Here is a 21416-nt window from a genome sequence, read left to right as displayed (position 1 = left end):
GAGGTACTTGTTAATTCCTGTTGGCCAGAAGAGGAAGTCCATAGTGAGTCTTTTGATTCAGTTCCACTTTGTTTTTCTACTGCAGGTCATCAAACAAAGCATTATTAAATTATCTGCTAAGTACTTGACATTCAACTAGGCATTAGAGATGCTATGGAACTGTGTGCTTCACATAGTCTTAAAATATTGTTACTTGAGTACAGGATTACAAGGATAGGTGGGGCTTGATCACTGGAGCCAAGATTCCTCCTGGTGAGCAGACAACTTTCGTCAGTCCTTTGGGGTGCTTCTTGAAAATGCAGCTTCATTGTTCCTGTGCTAGGCCTACTGAATCAACTTCTGGGGTGGCTCTCTAATTGATTCTATGAGCTGTAATCAGTCTTCATGGCCCAATTCTGAAGAAAGGGTGGTAGGGAAGAGGGGACAATTGACAAAGTGGTACTGATACTACATGGAACTTTCAATTTACAAAGTATTTTCATAAGCCTCTTTCCATTTAATTCTCACATTAAGACTTCCTGGGTCTCATTACCATCTTATAGACAAAAAGCTGAGGCCTAATTAGGGTAAATAGTTTGCCAAAGGGTAACATAGGTAGTGTAGGAAGTGGAAGAATGAATTCTAAAACTCAGGTTTTCCTCAAGCCATTGCTTCTTCTGCCATACACTAACACTTACTACATTAGTTATCTTCTCATATGCAGATATAGGAGTATCATCAAGAGTTATTATTCTTTCATGTAGCATGCTTTTTTTGAAGAGTTAACAGGTAATATTTTGCATTAGGATTAAGATAGGCTCTGAGTGACATGTAACAGTGGATTAAATAAGATGAAAGTTTATGATTTTCCACATAAAAGTCCACCGCTGGTGTGGCACTATAGTGATAGGTACTGAGGCTCCTTCTTTGTTCTCTGCATGGCCATGGTCTCACAGTCTGAGATAGAATCAGTATCCTAGACAGCTTGTGGAGGAGGGGATAAAGAAATGGACAAAGCTATATGATTGCTATCTCTTAAGGAAGATTCCTGTAAGCCACCACGACACTTTCCTAGAACACAGTGGCCAGAACTTAAGACCTGTGGCCATCCTAGCTGCACGGGCAGCTGGTATATATGGTCTGTATTCCACAAGTTCATATGTCTAGCTAAAAAACTAAGGGTTCTATTACCCCATAAGAAGGAAAAATGGATATCGGAGGGTAACTGGCAGTCTGCCACACAGTTCTCTTCTGAATCTAGAGACTGCTAAGAAATGAAGACTTATTCTTTGAGTCCCTGGTTGGAATAACAAAAACAACTATTTAATGAGTAATTATTGTATGTTAATACCTAGAACACTGCTTGGCAGATGCCCCCAAAATATTAATTGAAGGAATGAAGGCCAGACATTCTGCTAAGCATCTGATCTCACATACCATTTAGTCTTTCAGATGATCCTATAAGGTAGTATTACAATTTTTATTTTACATTTTACAGATGCGGTAATTATACTTTTTCTTTCTTTTTTTTTTTTTTTGGAGACAGTCTCACTCTGGCACTCAGACTGGAGTACAGTGGTGCAATCTTGGCTCACCACAATCTCCACCTCGCAGGGTCAAGCAGTTCTCCTGCCCCAGCCTCCTGAGTAGCTGAGATTACAGTTGCCTGCCACTACCGCCTGGCTAATATTTGTGTTTTTTCAGTAGAGACGGTTTCACCATGTTGGCCAGGCTGTTTTTGAGCTCCTGACCTCAAATGATCCATCCGCCTCTGCCTCCCAAAGTGTTGGGATTACAGGCATGAGCCACCGTGCCCAGCCCTAATTAAATATGCTTCTAAATGGCAAAACTGGAATTTGATCCTAGCTGTAATTCCAGATATTGTCTTTTATAAAGTAGTAGTCGTTAGTGCTGTTCACCAAATATGCTCAGATTGTACATTCCTGGCCTCTTGAAGTTAAGTTTTATATATGACTGGTTTTGGCCAATGAAATGTGAGTAGAACCAACTGTCATGGGCAGAAGCTTTAAGAGCCAGTGCATGATTCATCTTATTCTTTTTCTTTGCCAGTGTTGCAGATATTGGCTTCTCTCTTAGCCTAGGTCCTACAGTGAAAACATAGGTGGTGTGAGGTAGAGTATGAAGACAGGTAGAATAAGGGTGGATAGGTAATGTAAGTGAGAAATAAACCTTCGCTTTTGGGGGTTGTTAATTTCTGCAGCATACTGTAAGCTACAGCTGACTGATATGGAAATTTTTTTTACTTTCAATTATGTTTAATTGAATTATGTCATGTACATTGTAGAGTGCATGGGCTTTTGAGGAAGAATCTTATAACTGATGTTCTAACATTTTTTTTTTCTATGACAAAATTATTGGTTGTTCCAAAGCATTAGTTTATAAATGTTTCCAACTTGGGACCAGTCTTTGTTCTCTTTCTTCAGTAAACAAAATCTTAATTTTATTGTGTAACAGACATAGTTTTCATAGAGGCTATGGCTTGTTTATGAAACATGATTTAAAGTAGAATTTATCTGGACAAATAACTGAAGTTTTTTTCAGCTTAGTGGTTTAAGGAGTCTAAGAAGTTAGTTTAGAATGAGGCCCAAGAGTATTAAAATTCATTCATTTTTAGGATTTATTCTCTACCCAGTATGTGCCAGACACTATGCAAGGCTCTGTTTAGAGATGGTTGAAGCATCTCTACTCAAAGAGCTAGCCAATTAAGCTCAAGTACCTGCTTATTTCAATATAGGGTGTTTTTGACTTCACAAATGACAGCACTGTATCTGAGAAATAAAGTAAGGTGTTTCCTTAACTCAAATTTGAAATATAATTTGAATATTGGAACTGTTATGAGCTTAAGTGGGCTTTGTGAGTGAATAGAAGAGCATGCCTATGAAGATACCAAAGGTGAGTGTGAGAGTTGCAGAGACCTAGGATAGGTTTGGTAATGGGAAGTACCACTTTCTGGTATAGTTAGTGATTTTTATCAGATTTAGTAGTCTGGGAAATGTTTAAAGGATATTTTAAACATGTTGGAGAAATGTTGTGGGAGTATTTGTTATAGAAATAACCAGAGTGGCCTTGACTGGTAATTTCAAAGACATAAGGAACTTATTCTTCTGTTACATGGAAAGTGTTTTGAGTAAATGTAGTCTATTTATAGCTACTGATAGAGGTGATCAAGTTAATTCTAGTAATTGTGTTTAAAAAGACTGGATAATTTCATGACCAGTAATCTTAGGGATATGTGGTAAAAGTAGGGGAATTACATCTCATGCTTTGATACGTGAGATAATTTTTGTACATTGTAAAAGAAAAAATTCATATATATATATGATTACATTTTGGTGGTGGGAAGGTCTGCGTGTTATTGCTATTGTTTTTTTTATTGTTACAGTTAAAACTTTGTATTTCTGTGAAACACCAAAAAATGCTGAATTTTATTGTTTGGTAATTGGTATTTGGCAGGACCATTCTTATTAGCATAATACACTCTGCAAGTTTGTTGAAATAATTTATGAGACTCTTGCTACCAAGAGTCAGTGGGAAGGCAGTTGATAGCCTACTTAGCAATTTTGCACATTTTTCATATTTTATAGTGCATAAAATAGCAGCTTGAGCCAATAAAGCTGTGACACTTTTTGAGGGGTCTTAAAAGCAGAAACCAAAACCCTTAATCTAGTACATAATTTAATTCATCACAATCTGAATAATAATACTATTTTCACCTTTCATGTAGATATAATTTAGGGTAAGTACATTTGGAATACTTTTCTGTATTTTCATACTCTTTTGACTTTTTTCTACCTGATTTTAGATTTTTCTTATTTACACATGCATGTAAATTTTGAGAAGATTCTCTGTTTAACCAATATGTAGGTTGTGCTATTGTTGTTTAACTGATGTATCAGCTTGTGATAGGGAGGTTCCAAATAAAGCTGTGTGTGCTGCTGTGTTGATGGCAACATACTGCCATAGGCGGAGGTCATGTTGATGTCAATGTTAAGCTACGTTTAGATTGGCAACTGGAACGAAGAGAAGATATAAACTTTATGTATGTTCTCTGTGACCCCTTAACATTAATGTCTTCTGTTATGATTTGGTCATTAGAGATAACATTTTTCTTTTTCTTTTTTTTTTTTTAAAGACAGAGTCTTACTCTGTCACCCAGGCTGGAGTGCAGTGGTGCGATCTCGGCTCACCGCAACCTCTGCCACCTGAGTTCAAGCGATTCTCCTGCCTCAGCCTCCTTAGTAGCTGGGATTACAGGCACCTGCCACTGTGCCCGACTAATTTTTGTATTTTTTTTTTGTAGAGATGGGGTTTCACCATCTTGGCTAGGTTGAACTCCTGACCTTGTGATCCACCCACCTTAGCCTCCCAAAATTCTGGGATTACAGGTATGAGCCATCGCGCCTGGCCAACATTTTTCTTTAAGCTTTCCATATTGTGTTAATGTGAACATGCCAGTAGCATAAAGTTATCAGTCATTAAAGGTATTTCCCAAGGGCCAGAAATAAGCAATTTTTTTTCTCAGATACCTGGATTATGTTAGGTGTTATGATATTGGAATGTCTCGGTAGAATTAGGACATTATATTCAAATCCTAAATACAGTATCATTGTCCTTTGTGGTAAGCTGAATGCTTTTCTTAACCTTGATTCTAACTAGTCGACAAAGAACATGGAAGCCTCTAACAATTTGTATTCTAAAGCATTTCAAGCATAATCAAAGGTAGACAGAATAATATAGCGATACAAGTATGCATCATCTAGCTTTAAGAATTACCAATCCGGGCCAGGTGCGGTGGCTCACGCCTGTAATCCCAGCACTTTGGGAGGCTGAGGCGGGCGGATCATGAGGTCAGGAGATCGAGACCATCCTGGCTAACACGATGAAACCCCATCTCCACTAAAAATACAAAAAATTAGCCGGGCGTGGTAGCAGGCGCCTGTAGTCCCAGCTACTCAAGCGGCTGAGGCAGGAGAATGGCGTGGACCTGGGAGGCGGAGCTTGCCCTAAGCCGAGATCATGCCTCTGCACTCCAGCCTGGGCGACAGAGTGAGACTCCGTCTCAAAAAAAAAAAAAAAAAATTACCACTTACAGCTAGTCTAATTTCATCTATACCCTATCCACTTCCTTCTCATCATGTTATTTTGAAGCAAATCCCAGACATGATATCATTTTCATCAGTAATTATTTCAGTTCATATCTCTAAAAGAAAAAGGACTTTAAAAAAGCATAACCATAATACCCCAAAATTAACAATTCCGTAATATTATCAGTGTTCTTCAAATTTCAAGTAGTCTTATAAGTGTCATAATTCTTTTAAACATGGCCAAAAATTGTGATTGATTGGTGTATCTTTTAATTTTTAGGTTTCCCTGCAGTATTTCCCTGACCTCACCTCTCTCTCTTCCTTGCAGTTTAAGAAATCAGGTTGTTCTACAGAGTTTCTCAGTCTGGATTTTGCTGACCGCCATCTCTGTGGTACAGTTTAATGTGATCCTTTGTGCTCTGTGTTTCTTGTGAACTGGTCATTGAATCTAGAGGCTTTGTCAAATTCAGGTTGGATTTTCTTGTATTTTCTTTATATATCATCTGGAATATTTCTGTAAAGAAAAAACATCCCCTTATCTATTAGAGGTTACCTGGTGGTTGGTTTTTATAGCAGAGCTAGGATAAATTCTTGATTGTTTCTCTTCATTTACCACTTAAAAAATGAGTTAAGCTGGGTGCTGTGGTTCACACCTGTAATTCTAGCACTTTGGGAGGCCCAGGTGGGTGAATCACTTGAGGTCAAGAGTTTGAGACCAGCTTGGCCGACATAGTGAAACCCCATCTCTACTAAAAATACAAAAATTAGCTGGGTATGGTGGCGCATGCCTGTAGTCCCAGCTACTTGGGAGGCTGAGGCAGGAGAATCACTTCAACCCACGAGACAGAGGTTTCAGTGAGCCAAGATCGTGCCACTGCACTCCAGCCTAGGTGACTGGAAAAGAAAAAAAAAAAAAAGAGTTGGTTCCCTAGATTCCTTCGGTGTTGAAGGAGGATGTTTTTGTTTTTAACTAGAAGCTTTTAAGATCTTCTTCTATCCATGGAATTCAGGAATTTAATCCGGATATGTCTAGTTATTGATTTTTTAAAAACCCCCATCCCCATTAACGCCTGGAACTTAAACCCTTTCTGTCTTCAGTCTCACTTCTTTCTGCAGTTGTAGAATATTTCATTATGTTATTTTTAAAATCGGTTCCTTTCCTCAGTCTTTTTTTCTCCCTCTACTTTAGCCCCTCTCACTAACGTTTTTTCTCCTGGATCTGAATCTTTGCTCCATGTATCTTATATTGTTACACATGATTTCTTTCTCCTAGTTTTGCTCTACTTTTCTCCCACTTGCTCTTTTAAACTATTAATTTGGCCTCAATAGTGTCCATCCAATTCTTCAATTAGCTATTGAATTTTTGTATTCATAAAATAGTTTTAGCTTCGAGATTCTCCTTGTGTGAATAATAATTATATTTATTATTTAATAAGAAATATAGAAATATATATTTATTATTATTATTATTATAGTTATTATTTGGTTCAAGCTGTTGTCAGTCTCCTCTAGCAGTTTGTTCCCCCAGGAGCCTCATGTGTTGGGTTTTCTGTTGTTCTTCATTGCTTTAGCCCATTGGGTATGTAGCTATTTTCCTTTGTCTAACTTATGGCTCTTTTCACTCCTGGGTCTCACCTCCAAGAGTGGACACTTTCAGTGGTGAGTGTTGGGAGATGCAGAAGTCACAGTGCTGTGGGCCTCCTGTAGAGAAGTAGGAAGGACTCAGTTAACTTGGCCAACTCCTTTGTGACTCCTTGGAGGTTGAGAGACCACTAGGAACTTCAGAGCACACAGTCTGGTCTGCCCATCTTCATGAGGTCCACAAATTTCTAGGGACTAGGCTCTCACAAGAACTGCAGCATTGTCTTTGCTTCAGGGCTCCTTGCTTAGTACCTCCTTTCTCCTGTAGGGGGAAAACATCCTACTAGCTCTTTTTTTGTGGACCCTGAGACCTCAGTCTACCCTTCTGGCTCTCTTGGATGATTTTTTTTTTTTTTTTTGAGATGGAGTCTCGCTGTGTTGCCCAGTCTGGATTGCAATGGTGCAATCTCAGCTCACTGCAACCTCTGCCTCCCGGGTTCAAGAGATTAACCTGCCTCAGCCTCCTGAGTAGCTGGGATTAGAGGCACCTACCACCATGCCCAGCTAATTTTTGTATTTTTAGTAGAGACAGGGTTTCGCCATCTTGGCCAGACTGGTTTCGAACTCCTGACCTCATGTGATCTGCCTGCTTCGGCCTCCCAAAGTGCTGGGCTTACAGGTGTGAGTCACTGTCCCCTGCCAGATGCTGGTCTTAATTGCTTAAGGAAAGGTAATTGGCATTTGGATTAGATTTGGAAAGAGAAGACTTCAGGGATGCAATGAAGCTACCATTTTTTCTTGAACCCCTTGGAAGTTCTTAAAATGGATATTTTCTAACTATGTGAGCACATTATGTAGACCTTTTGGATGAGGGATTGCAACAGACGTCTGAAAAATCATAAGCCTGGAATTCTCCTCCCCCAGATAACTGGTTAACTCTCATACCTTTGGTCTTTGCTCAAGCCTCACCTTCTCAGATGCCTACCTTAACCTCTCTATTTATATTGTAATATCTGTGTCCTGTCTTTGCACTTTGATTCCACTTGCCCTGCTCTATTTCTTCCCTAGCTCTTAGCATTATCTCATATACTAGATAATTTATTTACTATGTTCAGTGATGTGTCTAGAACATCTGACACCTAGAATGAATATTTTTTTAACATCTTCTTCCCCTGAATGATGAAATTATTTTCAGAAATAATCATTAAGTTAAATGAAAAATATTATGCAGCAGACATTTTCTCTTACTGAGTTTTGTTATAATAATTATGCCAAATAAATAAGAAAAATACAGTATAAGGCAGGAAAAAAATCCACAACTAGCCCATTGTTTTTATTTTATGTTATGTTATTTTATTTTATTTTGAGATGGAGTCTTGCTCTGTCACCCAGGCTGGAGTGCAGTGGTGCGATCTCAGCTCATTGCAACCTCCGCCTCCCGGGTTCAAGCGATTCTTCTGCCTCAGCCTCCTGAGTAGCTGGGACTACAGGCGCGCACCACCACGCCTGGCTAATTTTTTCATTTTTTTAGTAGAGACGGGGTTTCACCAGTTGGTCAGGCTGGTCTCAATCTCTTGACCTCATGATCCGCCCACCTCGGCCTCCTGAAGTTCTGGGATTACAGGCATGAGCCACTGCGCCCGGCCACCAATTGTTTTTATATCTAGTTAATTGTTTGAACTTGGATTCTGCAGTTACAGACTGATATTTTATGTAATTGTTCATTAACTAATAAGTGAAGTTTTTTAAAGTAAAACTAAGCATTTCCAGCTGGGTTCGGTGGCTCATGCCTGTAATCCCAGCACTTTGGGAGTCCGAGGCAGATGGATCACGAGGTCAGGAGTTTGAGACCAGCCTGGCCAACATAGTGAAACCCCATCTCTACCGAAAATACAAAAAAATTAGCCGAGTGTGGTGGTATGCGCCTGTAATCCCAGCTACTCGGGAGGCTGAGGCAGAAGAATCGCTTGAACCTGGGAGGCAGAGGTTGCAGTGAGCCAAGATGGTGCCATTGCATTCTAGCCTGGGCGACAGAGCAAGACTCCCTCTGGGGGAAGGAAAACAACAACAACAAAAACCTAAGCATTTCCAAAACGTACAATTTACGCAACTATTAATAAAATTGCTGATATGTTTTATCCCCTCTTAATGTTCTTCAGTTTCAAAACACTTAATTTGAAGAGAATAAATTTCAATGTTAAAGATATTGTTCAAATTTAGTAAAATATTTTGTGAACTAAAATTTGCACTTATAAAATAAGTTACATCTTGCTATTCACACTTGTAACAGTGTTTTAAATTTTAGACACAAATACCAAAAGGTCCCATAAAAATGACAGAATTGGAGTGCCTCAAGTTGTTTCTTGGTCTTTACAATCACTGTGCTATCTTTGTTTTATTTTGAATCTATCATTTAAATGCACAAGAATGTAGTACCACAGGGATGGAAAAGCCAACTGCATCCTAAGAAAGGGTTGGAATTAAGAACTTCATGTTAAGCAGTCTTCAGGTTTAACAAAGCATGGTGCACTAATTTTGAAACAAATGTATGTGCCTAAGTTTGCATGGATGGGGGTTAGCTGTAACTGGGAGTTTCCCCAGTGAACTTATATGTAGACAACAATTTAAGAATAAATAATAAATCTGATAATTTGAAGCTTACATATATATTATTTAAACTCAGCAGTAACTGCAGTAATTATTTGGAACTTAGACCAACAAAATTTTTTTCAGGAAGGAGTATTTTTATCACTAACATTGATTAGAATTACTGGCACATGGTGGTAATAAACTGATTTTAGTCAGCTTTTTAATTGTTTATAAATTCTCTACAGACCAAGCATTCCTTTATTGCCAGCACCTGCAGTGTACTGCTCCCAACATCCCACCTTTGATATGTCACTAATTATATTTGTTGTTTATTGTCTGTATCCTTGCTCTGCATCACCATTTCATGCTTGCTCCATTAGGATGAGGATTTGTGTTCTGTTCAGTGATACTGCAACCATATTTGTTGAATGGAAGAAATGAATTAATGAAGTTAAAGTTCAGAGACTTTCTATGTCTTTTTTTCTTCTCCAAATTATAAGAGGGATCAGTACATAGTGGATACTTTGCTATTGTTAACTCACTGACTTAAATGCTTGGCATATAGTCTCTTTGGACTCTTGCATTTCTTGAAAAATTTGGAATTTTGATTGGGATTGGATAGATCAACTTGGAGAATTGGCGTCTGTACTAATTTCTTACTGCTGCTGTAACAAGCTATAAACTTAGTGGCTTAAAACAATGCAAACATTAGCTTATAGTTCTAGAGGTCAGAAATTTTAAATGGGTTTATTGAGCTAAAATCAAGGTGTCAGGAGGACTGCATTCCTTCTGGAGGCTCAAGAATCCTTTTTTTTTTTTTTTCCTGGCCTTCCCTAACACATAGAGGTTGCCTGCATTCCTTAGTTTGTTACCCACCTTCCATCCTCAATGCCAGCAATCACATTCCTTCTCTTTCTGCCTCCCTCTTTCCCTTATAAGGATGCTTCTGATTACAGTAGGTTCACCTGGATGATTCAGGGCTATGTCTCCAGCTCAAGATATTTTAACTTAATCACATATGCAACATCCCTTTGCTATGTAAGATAACATATTACAGGTTCCAGGTATTAGGACGTAGACATCATTAGGGGGACCATTGTTCTGCCTATTACAGCATTTTAATAATATTAAATCTTCCTATCTGTGAACAAAATATTTCTCTCCATATATTTAAGTGTTCTTAAATTTCTCTCAATTTTCAATGTGCTGGTCTTCTTTTGTCATATTTATCCCTTAGTATTTTGTATTTTTGATGTTGTAAATTTTGATGCTTTTAAAATTTCAGGTTCTAGTTCTTCATTAGTGTATGTAAATACAATTGGTTTTTATTTATTGATCTTATGTAACCTTTCTAAAATTCACTTATTAGTTCTAGTAAAATCAACTGGATTTTCTACATAGATGATCATGTTGTCTGTGATTAAAGACAGTTTTACTTCTTTCCAATCTGGATGCTTTTTCATTCTTTTTCCTGTCTGATTACAGTGGTAAGAAGTTCTGTTAACAATGTTGAATAGAAGTGGTGAAAGTGGACATCTTGTCTTGTTTCGTAGGGAGAAAGCTTTCAGTATGAAGTTAACTGTAGGTTTTTTTTTTTTTTTTATACATGCCCTCTATCAGCTTGAGGAAGTTACTTCTATTCCTGGTTTGCTGAGTTTTAAAATCAGGAATAGATGTTGGATTTTGTCAAATGTTTTTTCTACATTCTCTCATATTGAGGTGATCATATGGTTTTTTTTTTAATATGTTAACATGGTGAATTACTTTGAGTTCACAATATTTCTGATTTCCCTTTTAATTTCTTATTTACCCATGAGTAAATAAGAATATTTGGGTTTTTTTTTTTTCAGACCTTTCTGTTATTGATTTCTAATTTAATTCATCTGTGCTCAGGTAACATTCTCTTAAATCAACCCAAACTTGTTCTGTGGCTCAGAATATAGTCTTTGTGAATGCTCTGTGTATACTTGAGAAGAATGTGTTTTGTGTTGGTGTTAGATGGAGTGTTGAATAAATGTCGATCAATCATGTTGGTTGACAGTTGCTCAAGTCTACTATACACTTGGTGATTTGCTATGTGCTTTTTCTATCAGTTATTGAGAGAGGGGTATTAAAATCTGACTGTAATTGTGAACTTGTCTATTTCCCCTTACAGTTCTATCACTTACTGCTTCGTGTATTTTTAAGCTCTTTATTGGAGGAATACATGTTTGGGATGATTGTCTTTCTTGATTAATTGACCCTTTTATTATTTGAAATGACCTTCTTTGTAATCTTTTGATATTCTTGTCTAATATTAATAAAACCACTCCAGTTTTTATTTTTTATTTTTATCTTTTTAGTGAAAGAGTCTCACTGTGTTACCCAGGCCTCTGGGTGCAGTGTGCAGAGTGCAGTGGTGCAGTCATAGCTTACAGCAGCCTCGAACTCCTGAGCTCAAGTGATCCTTCTGCTTCAGCCTCCCAAGCAGCTGGGACTACAGGCATGTATCACCATGCCTGGCTAATTTTTAAAATTTCTGTAGAAATTGAGTCTTGCCATGTTGCCCAGGCTGATCTCAAATTCCTGGCCTTAGGCAAGCCTTAGACTCTTTTTTTTTTTTTTTTTTTTTTTTAAAGACTGTCTCCCTCTGTTGTCCAGGCTGGAGTGCAGTGGCGCGATCTTGGCTCACTGCAAGCTCCACCTCCCGGGTTCACGCCATTCTCCTGCCTCAGCCTCCCGAGTAGCTGGGACTACAGGTGCCCGCCACCATGCCTGGCTAATTTTTTGTATTTTTAGTAGAGATGGGGTTTCACCATGTTAGCCAGGGCAAGCCTGTGCTGAGATTGTAGGAGTGAGCCGCTGTGCCTGGCCTTACTCCAGCTTTCTTTTGACTAGCATTAGCTTGGTATATATTTTTTCTATCCTTTTGTTTTTAACCTGTTTGTTTTTATATTTAAAGTGCATTTCTTGTAGGCAGCATATGGTTTGTTTTGTCTTTTTATCCAATCTGACAACCTCTGCCTTTAATTGAGGTATTTACATTTAAATGTACTATTACATTTAATATGATTATTGATAGGGTTGGGTTTAAGTCTGTTATCTTGCTATTTGTTTTATAATTTTCCCATCTGTTCTTTGTTCCCTTTTAATTTTTTTTTTTTTTTTTTTTTTTTTTTTTTTTTTTTTTTTTTTGAGACGGAGTCTTGCTCTGTCACCCAGGCTGGAGTGCAGTGGCGCAATCTCGGCTCACTGCAAGCTCCGCCTCCCGGGTTCACGCCATTCTCCTGCCTCAGCCTCTCCGAGTAGCTGGGACTACAGGCGCCCGCCACCACGCCCGGCTAATTTTTTTGTATTTTTAGTAGAGACGGGGTTTCACCGTGGTCTCGATCTCCTGACCTCGTGATCCACCCGCCTCAGCCTCCCAAAGTGCTGGGATTACAGGTGTGAGCCACCGCGCCCGGCTTGTTCCCTTTTAATTTTGATCCTGCCTTTTTTTGGATTAATTGAATATTGTTTATCAATATAATCCCATTTATCAGTTATCTTTTAAAGATAAAATTTTTATGTATTTGCCCATGTAATTACTATTTCCAGCACTCTTTATTCTTTTGTGGAGATCTTAGTTTTTATATGGTATAATTTTCTTTCTTCCTGAAGGACTTCCTTTCACATTTCTTTCAGTGCAGATCTGCTGGTGATGAATTCTTTCTGAAAACATCTTTACTTCGTTTGAAAATTTTGCATTTTAATATGGTACCTTCGTTTAGAAGTTAATATTTACTTAACCATCCAACAAAATATTGGGTGTCTCTTGTGTGCCAGGTACTACCCTAGACATATGAATATAACAGTGTCCAAAACGGGGAAAAAAATTCTGTATCTTCGTGGAGCTTGATTTCTGCTCAGGGAAAACTGGTAACAAGTAAATATAACAAAGTGGTAAGAGCTATGGATAAAAATAAAGCTGGAGAAGGCAATAGGAGTAGTGTGGTTTAGGTAACATGGGGGAGTTTTCAGTTGGATGGTTAGGAAAAGTTTTACCTGAAAACATGATATTTAAGCCAAGGTTTGAAGATGGAGTGAGTCATGTGGTACCTAGGAGAAGAGAATTTCAGATAGAACAGCAATTGTGAAAGCCCTGAGGTTTATAATAATCAGTGTGCCTAGTGGGTTCAGGGAGCAGGAAGGAGGCTAGTGTGGCTGATCAGAGTGCACAGTGGGTGGGTGCTAGAGGACAAGAGCAGACAGGCAGTGGAGGGCCTAGACCATGGAGTGCATTGCAGGAGCTTCTGAATGAGATAGGGAGCTATTGCAGGACCGTAAGCTGGAAATGACATGATCTGACTTATATTTTTAAAGGATCACTGTGGCTACTGTATAGAGAATAAACTCTGTGTTGGAGAAGGGAAGCAAGAACAGAAATGGAAAAGTCAGTTAGGAGATTATTATAATAATCTAACTAGAGAGAATGATAATTTAGACAAGACCTGTAAGAAGTGATTGAATTATGGGTATTTTGAAGATAGACATGAAGGATTTGCTGATGGATTGGATATGGGTGTGAGAAAAGGAGCCAAGAATGATTCCATGGTTTAGCTGAAGAAATGGAAGGAAAGAATTAATTTCTTCAGTGTTGCATATAGAAACCTGAAAAAGAAGAAAATTATTTTCTGAGGTGAAAATATTGTGGGGTCAAATGTCTACAACAGCCTAGCACAGGGTAGGTACTTTGTAAATAATGAATGAGAAGGTTAGGAGTTCAAGTTAGGGACTGTTAATTTTGAGATAACTATTAAACCTTTACATGGAGATGTTGATTGGGTGATTAAATATAGCAATTTGGAGGGCAAGAGAGTAGTCTAAACTGGGGCTCTCCTGGAAGTTGTTGGCCATGATTTGAAAAAAATAAGATAATTTGGGAAAAATAGAAATCTTTATAATGAGTGTTTCTATCCAACAAGAGACATATGTAAGAATGTTCATAACAGCATTATTTGTAGTGAACCTAAACTGGAAAAAATACCCATCAGCAAAAAAAAAAAAAAGTGGTATCGTCATAGAATGTATTCAAGAATAATGAAAATGAATACACATGCAACAACATTGATGAAGCCAAATGTCAAATAATTCTTTATGATTCCACTCATATAATTAAAACTAAAGTATAGTGTTAGAAGTCAGGATGGGAGATTATTTTAAGGGAAAAAGAAGCAGATAGTGATTTTAAGACGGCAAACACTAGAGGACCTTCTGGAAATCTGGTAATGTTCTATTTCTTCATCTGGGTGATGTGTTTGCTTTGTCATCGTTCATTGAGCTGTACACTTATATTTTGATGCTTTTTGGTATATATGTTACATTTCTTAAAACATTAAACTATCATGTAACACATTGCCTTCCAAAGAATTCGTTGACCAGACTGTAGTTGTGAAAGCTGTACTTGACTCCTAGCTATGCTTCTGGTTCTAACTAGTCATAAAACACACAGGATAATTCATTTAAACTGTGACAGGAAGAGTGTTGTGCCACTGACCAAGTTCCAAATACTGGGAAAGAGGGAGAATTACAACCACTGAAGGAATTAGTGCAGGTCTTATCGTATCCCCTTTGATATCTAAAATGTTATTCACTTTTTAAGTTTGGAATTTAAAATGAATTAGAGAAAACACAGTAGAAATCTTGGATTTAAAAATAGCATTAAAACTCCAAACCCCACATATGAAACTATAAGAGCATTATTAGTAGAATGCAGTAACCTCATAAAAACATATCTAAGTTGAATTAGGTATCTGTTAATTATTTTGAACTTTGGGCATTAAGATGAGTCTATAACTTATTGTTTATATAAGGATGTTTACCTTACAGTGTTAATTAAGGATATGAAAGCCACCTATATAGTATAGTCACTTAAGACCCAGATCCCACTCTAATGTATCTATCAGTCATGTCCTTCCTGACATTTTGATTTAATTTCTTTGGTTCCTCACTACATCTCAATAGGTTGGAACTATAGATCAAATCTAACAAGATAAAATATAATGGGGCTAATCCAAGGTTTTATGTTGAGGTTCAAGATGAATAAAGGGAAGTATCATTTACCAACATAGGTAATGAAGTGTCAGGAGGTTATATTGATTTAAGATCAAACTCTTCAGTGTACTACCCTCTCAAAAAGTTAATGTGATTATAGGCAACACTATTGCAAGTAATGGGAGATAATTAGACTACACCAAGCAGATTACGGTAAGTTTATGGCACCATATTTTAAGAGTGACACTGACAAACTAGAGCTCATCCAAAGGAAAGCATCAGATGTTAAGGGGTTATGAAAAATGGATGGCCAGGTGCGATGGCTCACGCCTGTAATCCCAGCACTTTGGGAGGCTGAGGTGGGCAGATACTTGAGGTCAGGAGTTCGAGACCAGCCTGGCGAACATGGTGAAACCCCATCTGCACTAAAAATACAAAAATTAACTGGGCATGGTGGCGCATGCCTGTAATCCCAGCTACTCGCGAGGCTGAGGCAGGAGAATCGCTTGAACACATAAGGCAGAGGTTGCTGTGAGCCGAGATCACACCATTGCACTCCAGCCTGGGCAACAAGAGCAAAACTCTGTCTCAAAAAAAAAAAAAAAAAAAAAAGAAAAGAAAAATGGATTACATGGCGGAAGAAATTGGGACTGTGAAGTCTTACAGCAACTCTTTAAGGTGCTATCTCCATTTTACAGAAAGAATACTGAGGCTCAGAGAGAATAAATTATTTATTAAAATGTAACTAAAAAGTGGTTGGCTCAGGACCCACAACTCATGATTCTTAATCTGATATTCTTTCTGTTTCAAAATATTGGCTTTTAATTTTATTTTTTAAAAGTCTGGCTGTTAGCCTCTATATATGGGGAAACTTAAAGCTGTAAGGGAGGGGTTACAGATTAAATGAATGCAAAAGTGAAGAGAATGCTCGGAGTAGAAAGATCAATATGAGAAAACAGCTTGGTCATCAGTATTATAAGTTTATCAGTTATAGAAATGTATTCTCTTTTACATATTTTTCTCTTTCTCTCTTTCAAGGTTTTTGATTCCAATGAAGAATCTGGGTATCTTGTTCTCACCATAGTTATATCAGGTCATTTCTTCATTTTCCAAGGACAGACACTACTGGTAGGTTTTATGCATAATAGTTTAATATGGAAATATATCTTTGTCTTCTTAGCTTTGCGTGAATTTTTGTATCCTCAAGCTTCTTCAGTCTCACTGAAATTCATCAAGGTCAACACATTAAGCATTTATCAAATGTGCCATGACAGTGGGAAATACAGAAACGTACTGAATATTGCCTGACCTAAAGGGGTTTAGGATTTTGTTGGGAGTCAGAGTGGATCAAAAGATTGAAATTAACCAGTATGATAAAGGATTCTGCAGTAAGGGAGATTGAGTTAAGATAGGCTTGTTAACAGAGACAAGTGTGGAAGGTTTTCCAGATAGGGAAAACAGCATATGCAGGGGGATAGATTTTCAGAAATAAAGAAAACAAAAAGGTGTTATTGTTAATTGATAGAGTCCTCTATAAAACTCTAATTCTATGGTGATGCATGTGTTCTTTATTCTGAATATATGTACACTTTAGGAAATTTTGAAATGAAGAAATATGTAAAGAAAATAAGAATCAACTTGGTTGAAAGTTTAGGTTTTATTTGGTACATAGAAACCAAATGAAAGAACAAAAACAATTGGTAACTTCCAATCAAAGGAATTGTACAAGAAAGGAACATATAATGGAAAGTTATTATATCATTTAGCTGTGAATGGGGTCTACATTGACATACATTCATACAACAAATATTTACTATCTACATGGGCAAATTTAACAAATATTTATTGAGTAATTATATATGCTAGGCATTTTAAGGGATTCTAGGGACATAGCAGTGAACAGTGAAGACAGAAATCCCTTTCATCATGGGATATCATCATTCTAGTGGGGGAAAAACAGCAATAAGCAAATAGGTCAAATACATTTAAAAGACATTAATTTTTTTTGGATCGCTTACATGTTCTATCATAATATGGTAGGATCTCACATGTGTATATTGTGATGATTCATCTTTCCGCTTAAATATAGCCTTCTCATTGAATGTGAAATGACCTGCAAAGTCATCTTTGTATTCCTTGTGACTTTTAAAACTGCAGCATGAGTTGTACTATTTTGCTTTATCTGCTACTGTCAGGGTCTGCATCAGTTGCAAGAGATAAGGTTTCTTCAGCTGCTAATGAGTACTGGAAATGGTAGACTTCAAGGATACCTAATGCACAGCTAGTTCTCCCTGCCAATATCATGGGTCTTTGCTGAATGGTGGCATTAATGCAGTTTGGCTTCCTCAGGCATAGGAGACCACCCCATACTGTGTCTTTGCTCCATCTTTTTGCCCCAATGGTAACTATTATGAACAAATGGATAGAAATTTCTTTGTATCACACATAGAATGATTTTTGCGCTGTAGTCACAAAACCAAGTTTATCAAATTCCAAGATACCCACTACTGAGAAATGTAAGGATAACTCTGCAATTTGGTGCATGTTGCATATACAGTCATGTGTCTCATCACAACATATTAGTCAAGAGAGGACCACAGATATGATAGTGATCCCATTAGATTATAAGGGGGCTGAAAAATTCCTATCACCTGTGACGTCTTGATGATACTGGCCCTTGTAGGCATAGGCTAATGTGCATGTTTGTGTCTTACTTTTTAACAAAAGGTTTTTAAAATACAACAATTTTAAAAATGTAAAAATAGAAAAAATATTGTATATGTTTTAAGTTATTGTAAAACAGTCCAAATGTTTTTTAAATTTTTTTTGAAGTTTATAATGTAAAAATGTTACAGTAAGCTAAGGTTAATTTATGATTGAAGAAAGATACTTTTTAAAATTTATTTATAAAAAATAGTCATTAAGGAAATGCAAATTAAAACCACCATGAGATAACACTACACACTTATTAGGATAGTTAACTGAGTGTACAGTGTTTATAAAGTCTACAGTAGTGTACAGTAATGTCCTAGGCCATCACATTCATTCACCACTCACTCACTCACCCAGAGCAATTTTCACCTTGCAAACTACATTCATGGTAAGTGCCCTATACAGGTGTAATGTTTACTGTACCTTCTCTATGCTTAGATATACACATATTTAGCATTGTGTTACTGTTACAGTTGCCTACAGTGTTCAGTACAGTAACATGCTGTACAGGTTTGTAGCCTAGGAGCAATAGGCTATTCCACATGGCCTAGGTATGTAGTAGGCTGTACCATCGAGGTTTGCATAAGCGTACTCTATGATAGTCACACAATGACAAGATCACCTAATGACACATTTCTTAGAACATATCCCCATTTTTAAGTGACATATGACTATACATACATAACTTAAATATTGTAATTTGTTTAATCTTTTTTAAAATTATTTTTAAAAATCACTTTTTTGAGGTATAATTTACATAAAATTCACTGACTTTAAATGTTCAATTTGATATGTTTTAATAAATCTATATAGTCATGTAACCATCACCACAATCATGATACAGAACATTTCAATTAACCCAATTTCCTTGTGCCTCTTTGCAGTGAGCTTCTCTGCCCACCCTCAGCACCTAGAAACCGTTGATCTCCTGTCACTCTAGTTTTGCCTTTTTTAAAACAATTTTTATTTATATATATCTTTAATTGACATAAAATTGTACATGTTTACTGTGTACATTATTTTGAATTATATATACATTGTAAAATGACTAAATCTAGCTAATTAACATATGCATTACCTCACTGTAGTTTTGCCTTTTCTAGAATTCATGTAATGGAATCATATGATATGTAGTCTTTTCAGTTGGGCTTCTTCCATTCATTGTAATTTGAGATTCATCTCTGTTGTTCCATGTTATCAGTAGTTGATTCCTTTTCATTAATGAAAAATATTCCATTGCATAGGTAAACCTATTTTGCTTATCCATTCAACTTTTGAGGGACATTGGGGTAGTTTTCATTTTTTCAGCTGTTATGGATAACACTACTGAATATTTGTATATGAGCCTTTGGGCATGTTTTCATTTTTCATCGTTAAATGTCCAAGAGAAGAACCGCTGAGTCATATGGTGTGTCTGTGTTTAACTGTATAGGAAACTGCAAAACTGTTTTCTAAAGTTGCATTCTCATAAGCAACGTAGGAGGGTTCCACATGTTCCACATCCTCACCAACACTTGGTATTGTCAGTCTTTTTAATTTTAACTATCCTAATAAGTGTGTAGTATTATCTCATGGTGGTTTTAATTTGCATTTCTTTAGTGACTAATACTGTTGAGCATCTTTTCATGTATTTGCCATTTGTATATCTCATTGGTGAAGTGTCTGTTCGTGTCTTTTAACCATTTTTGAGTTGTTTGCCTTCTTATATTCGAATTAAGAATTCTTACTCTGGTTACAGCTCTTTTATCAGAAACGTGTTCTTCGAATATTTCTACCAGTTTATAGCTTACCTTTTCATTTCTTTGTGTCTTTTGAAGAGCAGAAGTTAAAAATTTTGAAGTTCGATATTTTTTTCTCTTATGGTTTATCCTTTTTGTATACTACTTAGGAAATTTTTACCTATGCCAAGATTGCAAAGTCGTTTTTTTTGAGTCAGGATCTTGCTCTGTTACCTAGGCTGGAGTACAGTGGTGTGATCACAGCTCACTGCAGCCTTGACCTCCCAGGCCCAAGTAGTTCTCCCATCTCAGCCTCCTGAGTAGCTGAGACTGTAGGCACACACCATCATGCCTGGCTAATTTGTTATAGTTTTTGTAGAGACAGGATCTGACTATGTTGCCTAGGCTGCTCTCAAACTCCTGGACTCAGGCGATCCTCTCACCTTAGCTTCCCAAAGTGTTGGGATAGGCATGAGCACTGTGCCTGGCTGCAAAGATTTTTAAAAATGTTTTCTTCTAGAAGTTTTATGCTTTCAGCTCTTCTATTTAGGCCTCTAGTTCATTATGAACTTTTTTAGTATTTAATATTAATATTTTTTATTTTTATTTCATGTAGTGGTCCTTCTTTCCCACAATTAAAGCAATGTGGTATTGATAAAAATTACTATATTATGGAATGTAATCATGGATCTTAGGCAATTTACTTCTGGAACCATTGAATTAATTTTAATATATGGTGACAGTTAAGAATTTGGGTTTATTGGCTGGGCGTGGTGGCTTACGCCTGTAATCCCAGCACTTTGTGAGGCCAAGGTGGGTGGATCACCTGAGGTCAGGAGTTCGAGACCAGCCTGGCCAACATGGTGAAACCCCATCTCTACTAAAAATATAAAAACTAGCCTGGCGTGGTGGTGGGCGCCTGTAATCCCAGCTACTCAGGAGGCAGAGGTGGGAGAATTGCTTGAACCCAGGAGACAGTTGCAGTGAGCCGACACGGTGCCACTGCACTCCAGCCTCGGTGACAGAGTGAGACTCTGTCTCAAAAAAAAAAAAAAAAAAAAAGAATTTGGGTTTATTTTTTGCACATGGATATCAATTATTTTAGTACCATTAATTGAAAAGACTAGCTTTCCCTCATTGAATTACCTGGGTATCATTGTTGAAAATTAATTTGCTAAGTATGTGTTAGTCTATTTCTGGACTCTTTTGTTCTGTTGATCTATGTGTCTATCCTTACTCAAGTAACACACTGTCTTCTGCTTTGTTGTAATTTTTGAAATCAGGTAGTTTAATTCTTCCAACTGTGTTCTTTTTCAAAGTTGTTTTGACTATTATAGGTCATTTGCATTTCCATATAAATTTTAGAATGACGTTTCCTACAAAAAAGCTTGCTGGGATTTTGATGGGACTGATTTGAATCTATAAATCAATTTAAGAAGAATTGACTTCTTTTACCATCTTCTAACTAGTGAATATATTTAAAACTCTCCATTTATTGATTTCTCTCATCAGTGTTTTATAGTTTTCACAATACAGGTCTTGCATATACTTTGCTGAATTTATCCACACGTATTTCATGTTTTTTATGTTCTTGTAGGTAGAATTTTAAAATTTCAATATCTAATAGTTTGTTGCTGATGTGTAGAAACATAATTGATTTTTAAATATTGACCTTGTATCCTGTGATCTTGCTAAACTCATTAGTTCTGCAGCTTTTTTG

General features: G+C 37.0%; 1 protein-coding gene across 3 annotated transcripts in view; it reads left to right on the top strand.

The window, feature by feature from the left end:
* The window catches only part of REC114 (REC114 meiotic recombination protein), a 108385-nt gene that overhangs the window by 14571 nt on the left and 72398 nt on the right, over window positions 1-21416 (top strand). For all 3 annotated transcript variants that reach the window (XM_055277860.2, XM_055277859.2, XM_055277861.2), the window contains exon 2: window positions 16305-16394. In XM_055277860.2, the coding sequence (XP_055133835.1) occupies window positions 16305-16394 (90 nt within the window). The remainder of the gene's footprint in view (window positions 1-16304; window positions 16395-21416) is intronic.

This window comes from Symphalangus syndactylus, chromosome 5 (assembly GCF_028878055.3).
Source record: "Symphalangus syndactylus isolate Jambi chromosome 5, NHGRI_mSymSyn1-v2.1_pri, whole genome shotgun sequence".
In the NCBI taxonomy this organism is placed as follows: Eukaryota; Metazoa; Chordata; class Mammalia; order Primates; family Hylobatidae; genus Symphalangus; species Symphalangus syndactylus.
This window is presented reverse-complemented; position numbering and strand designations above follow the sequence as displayed.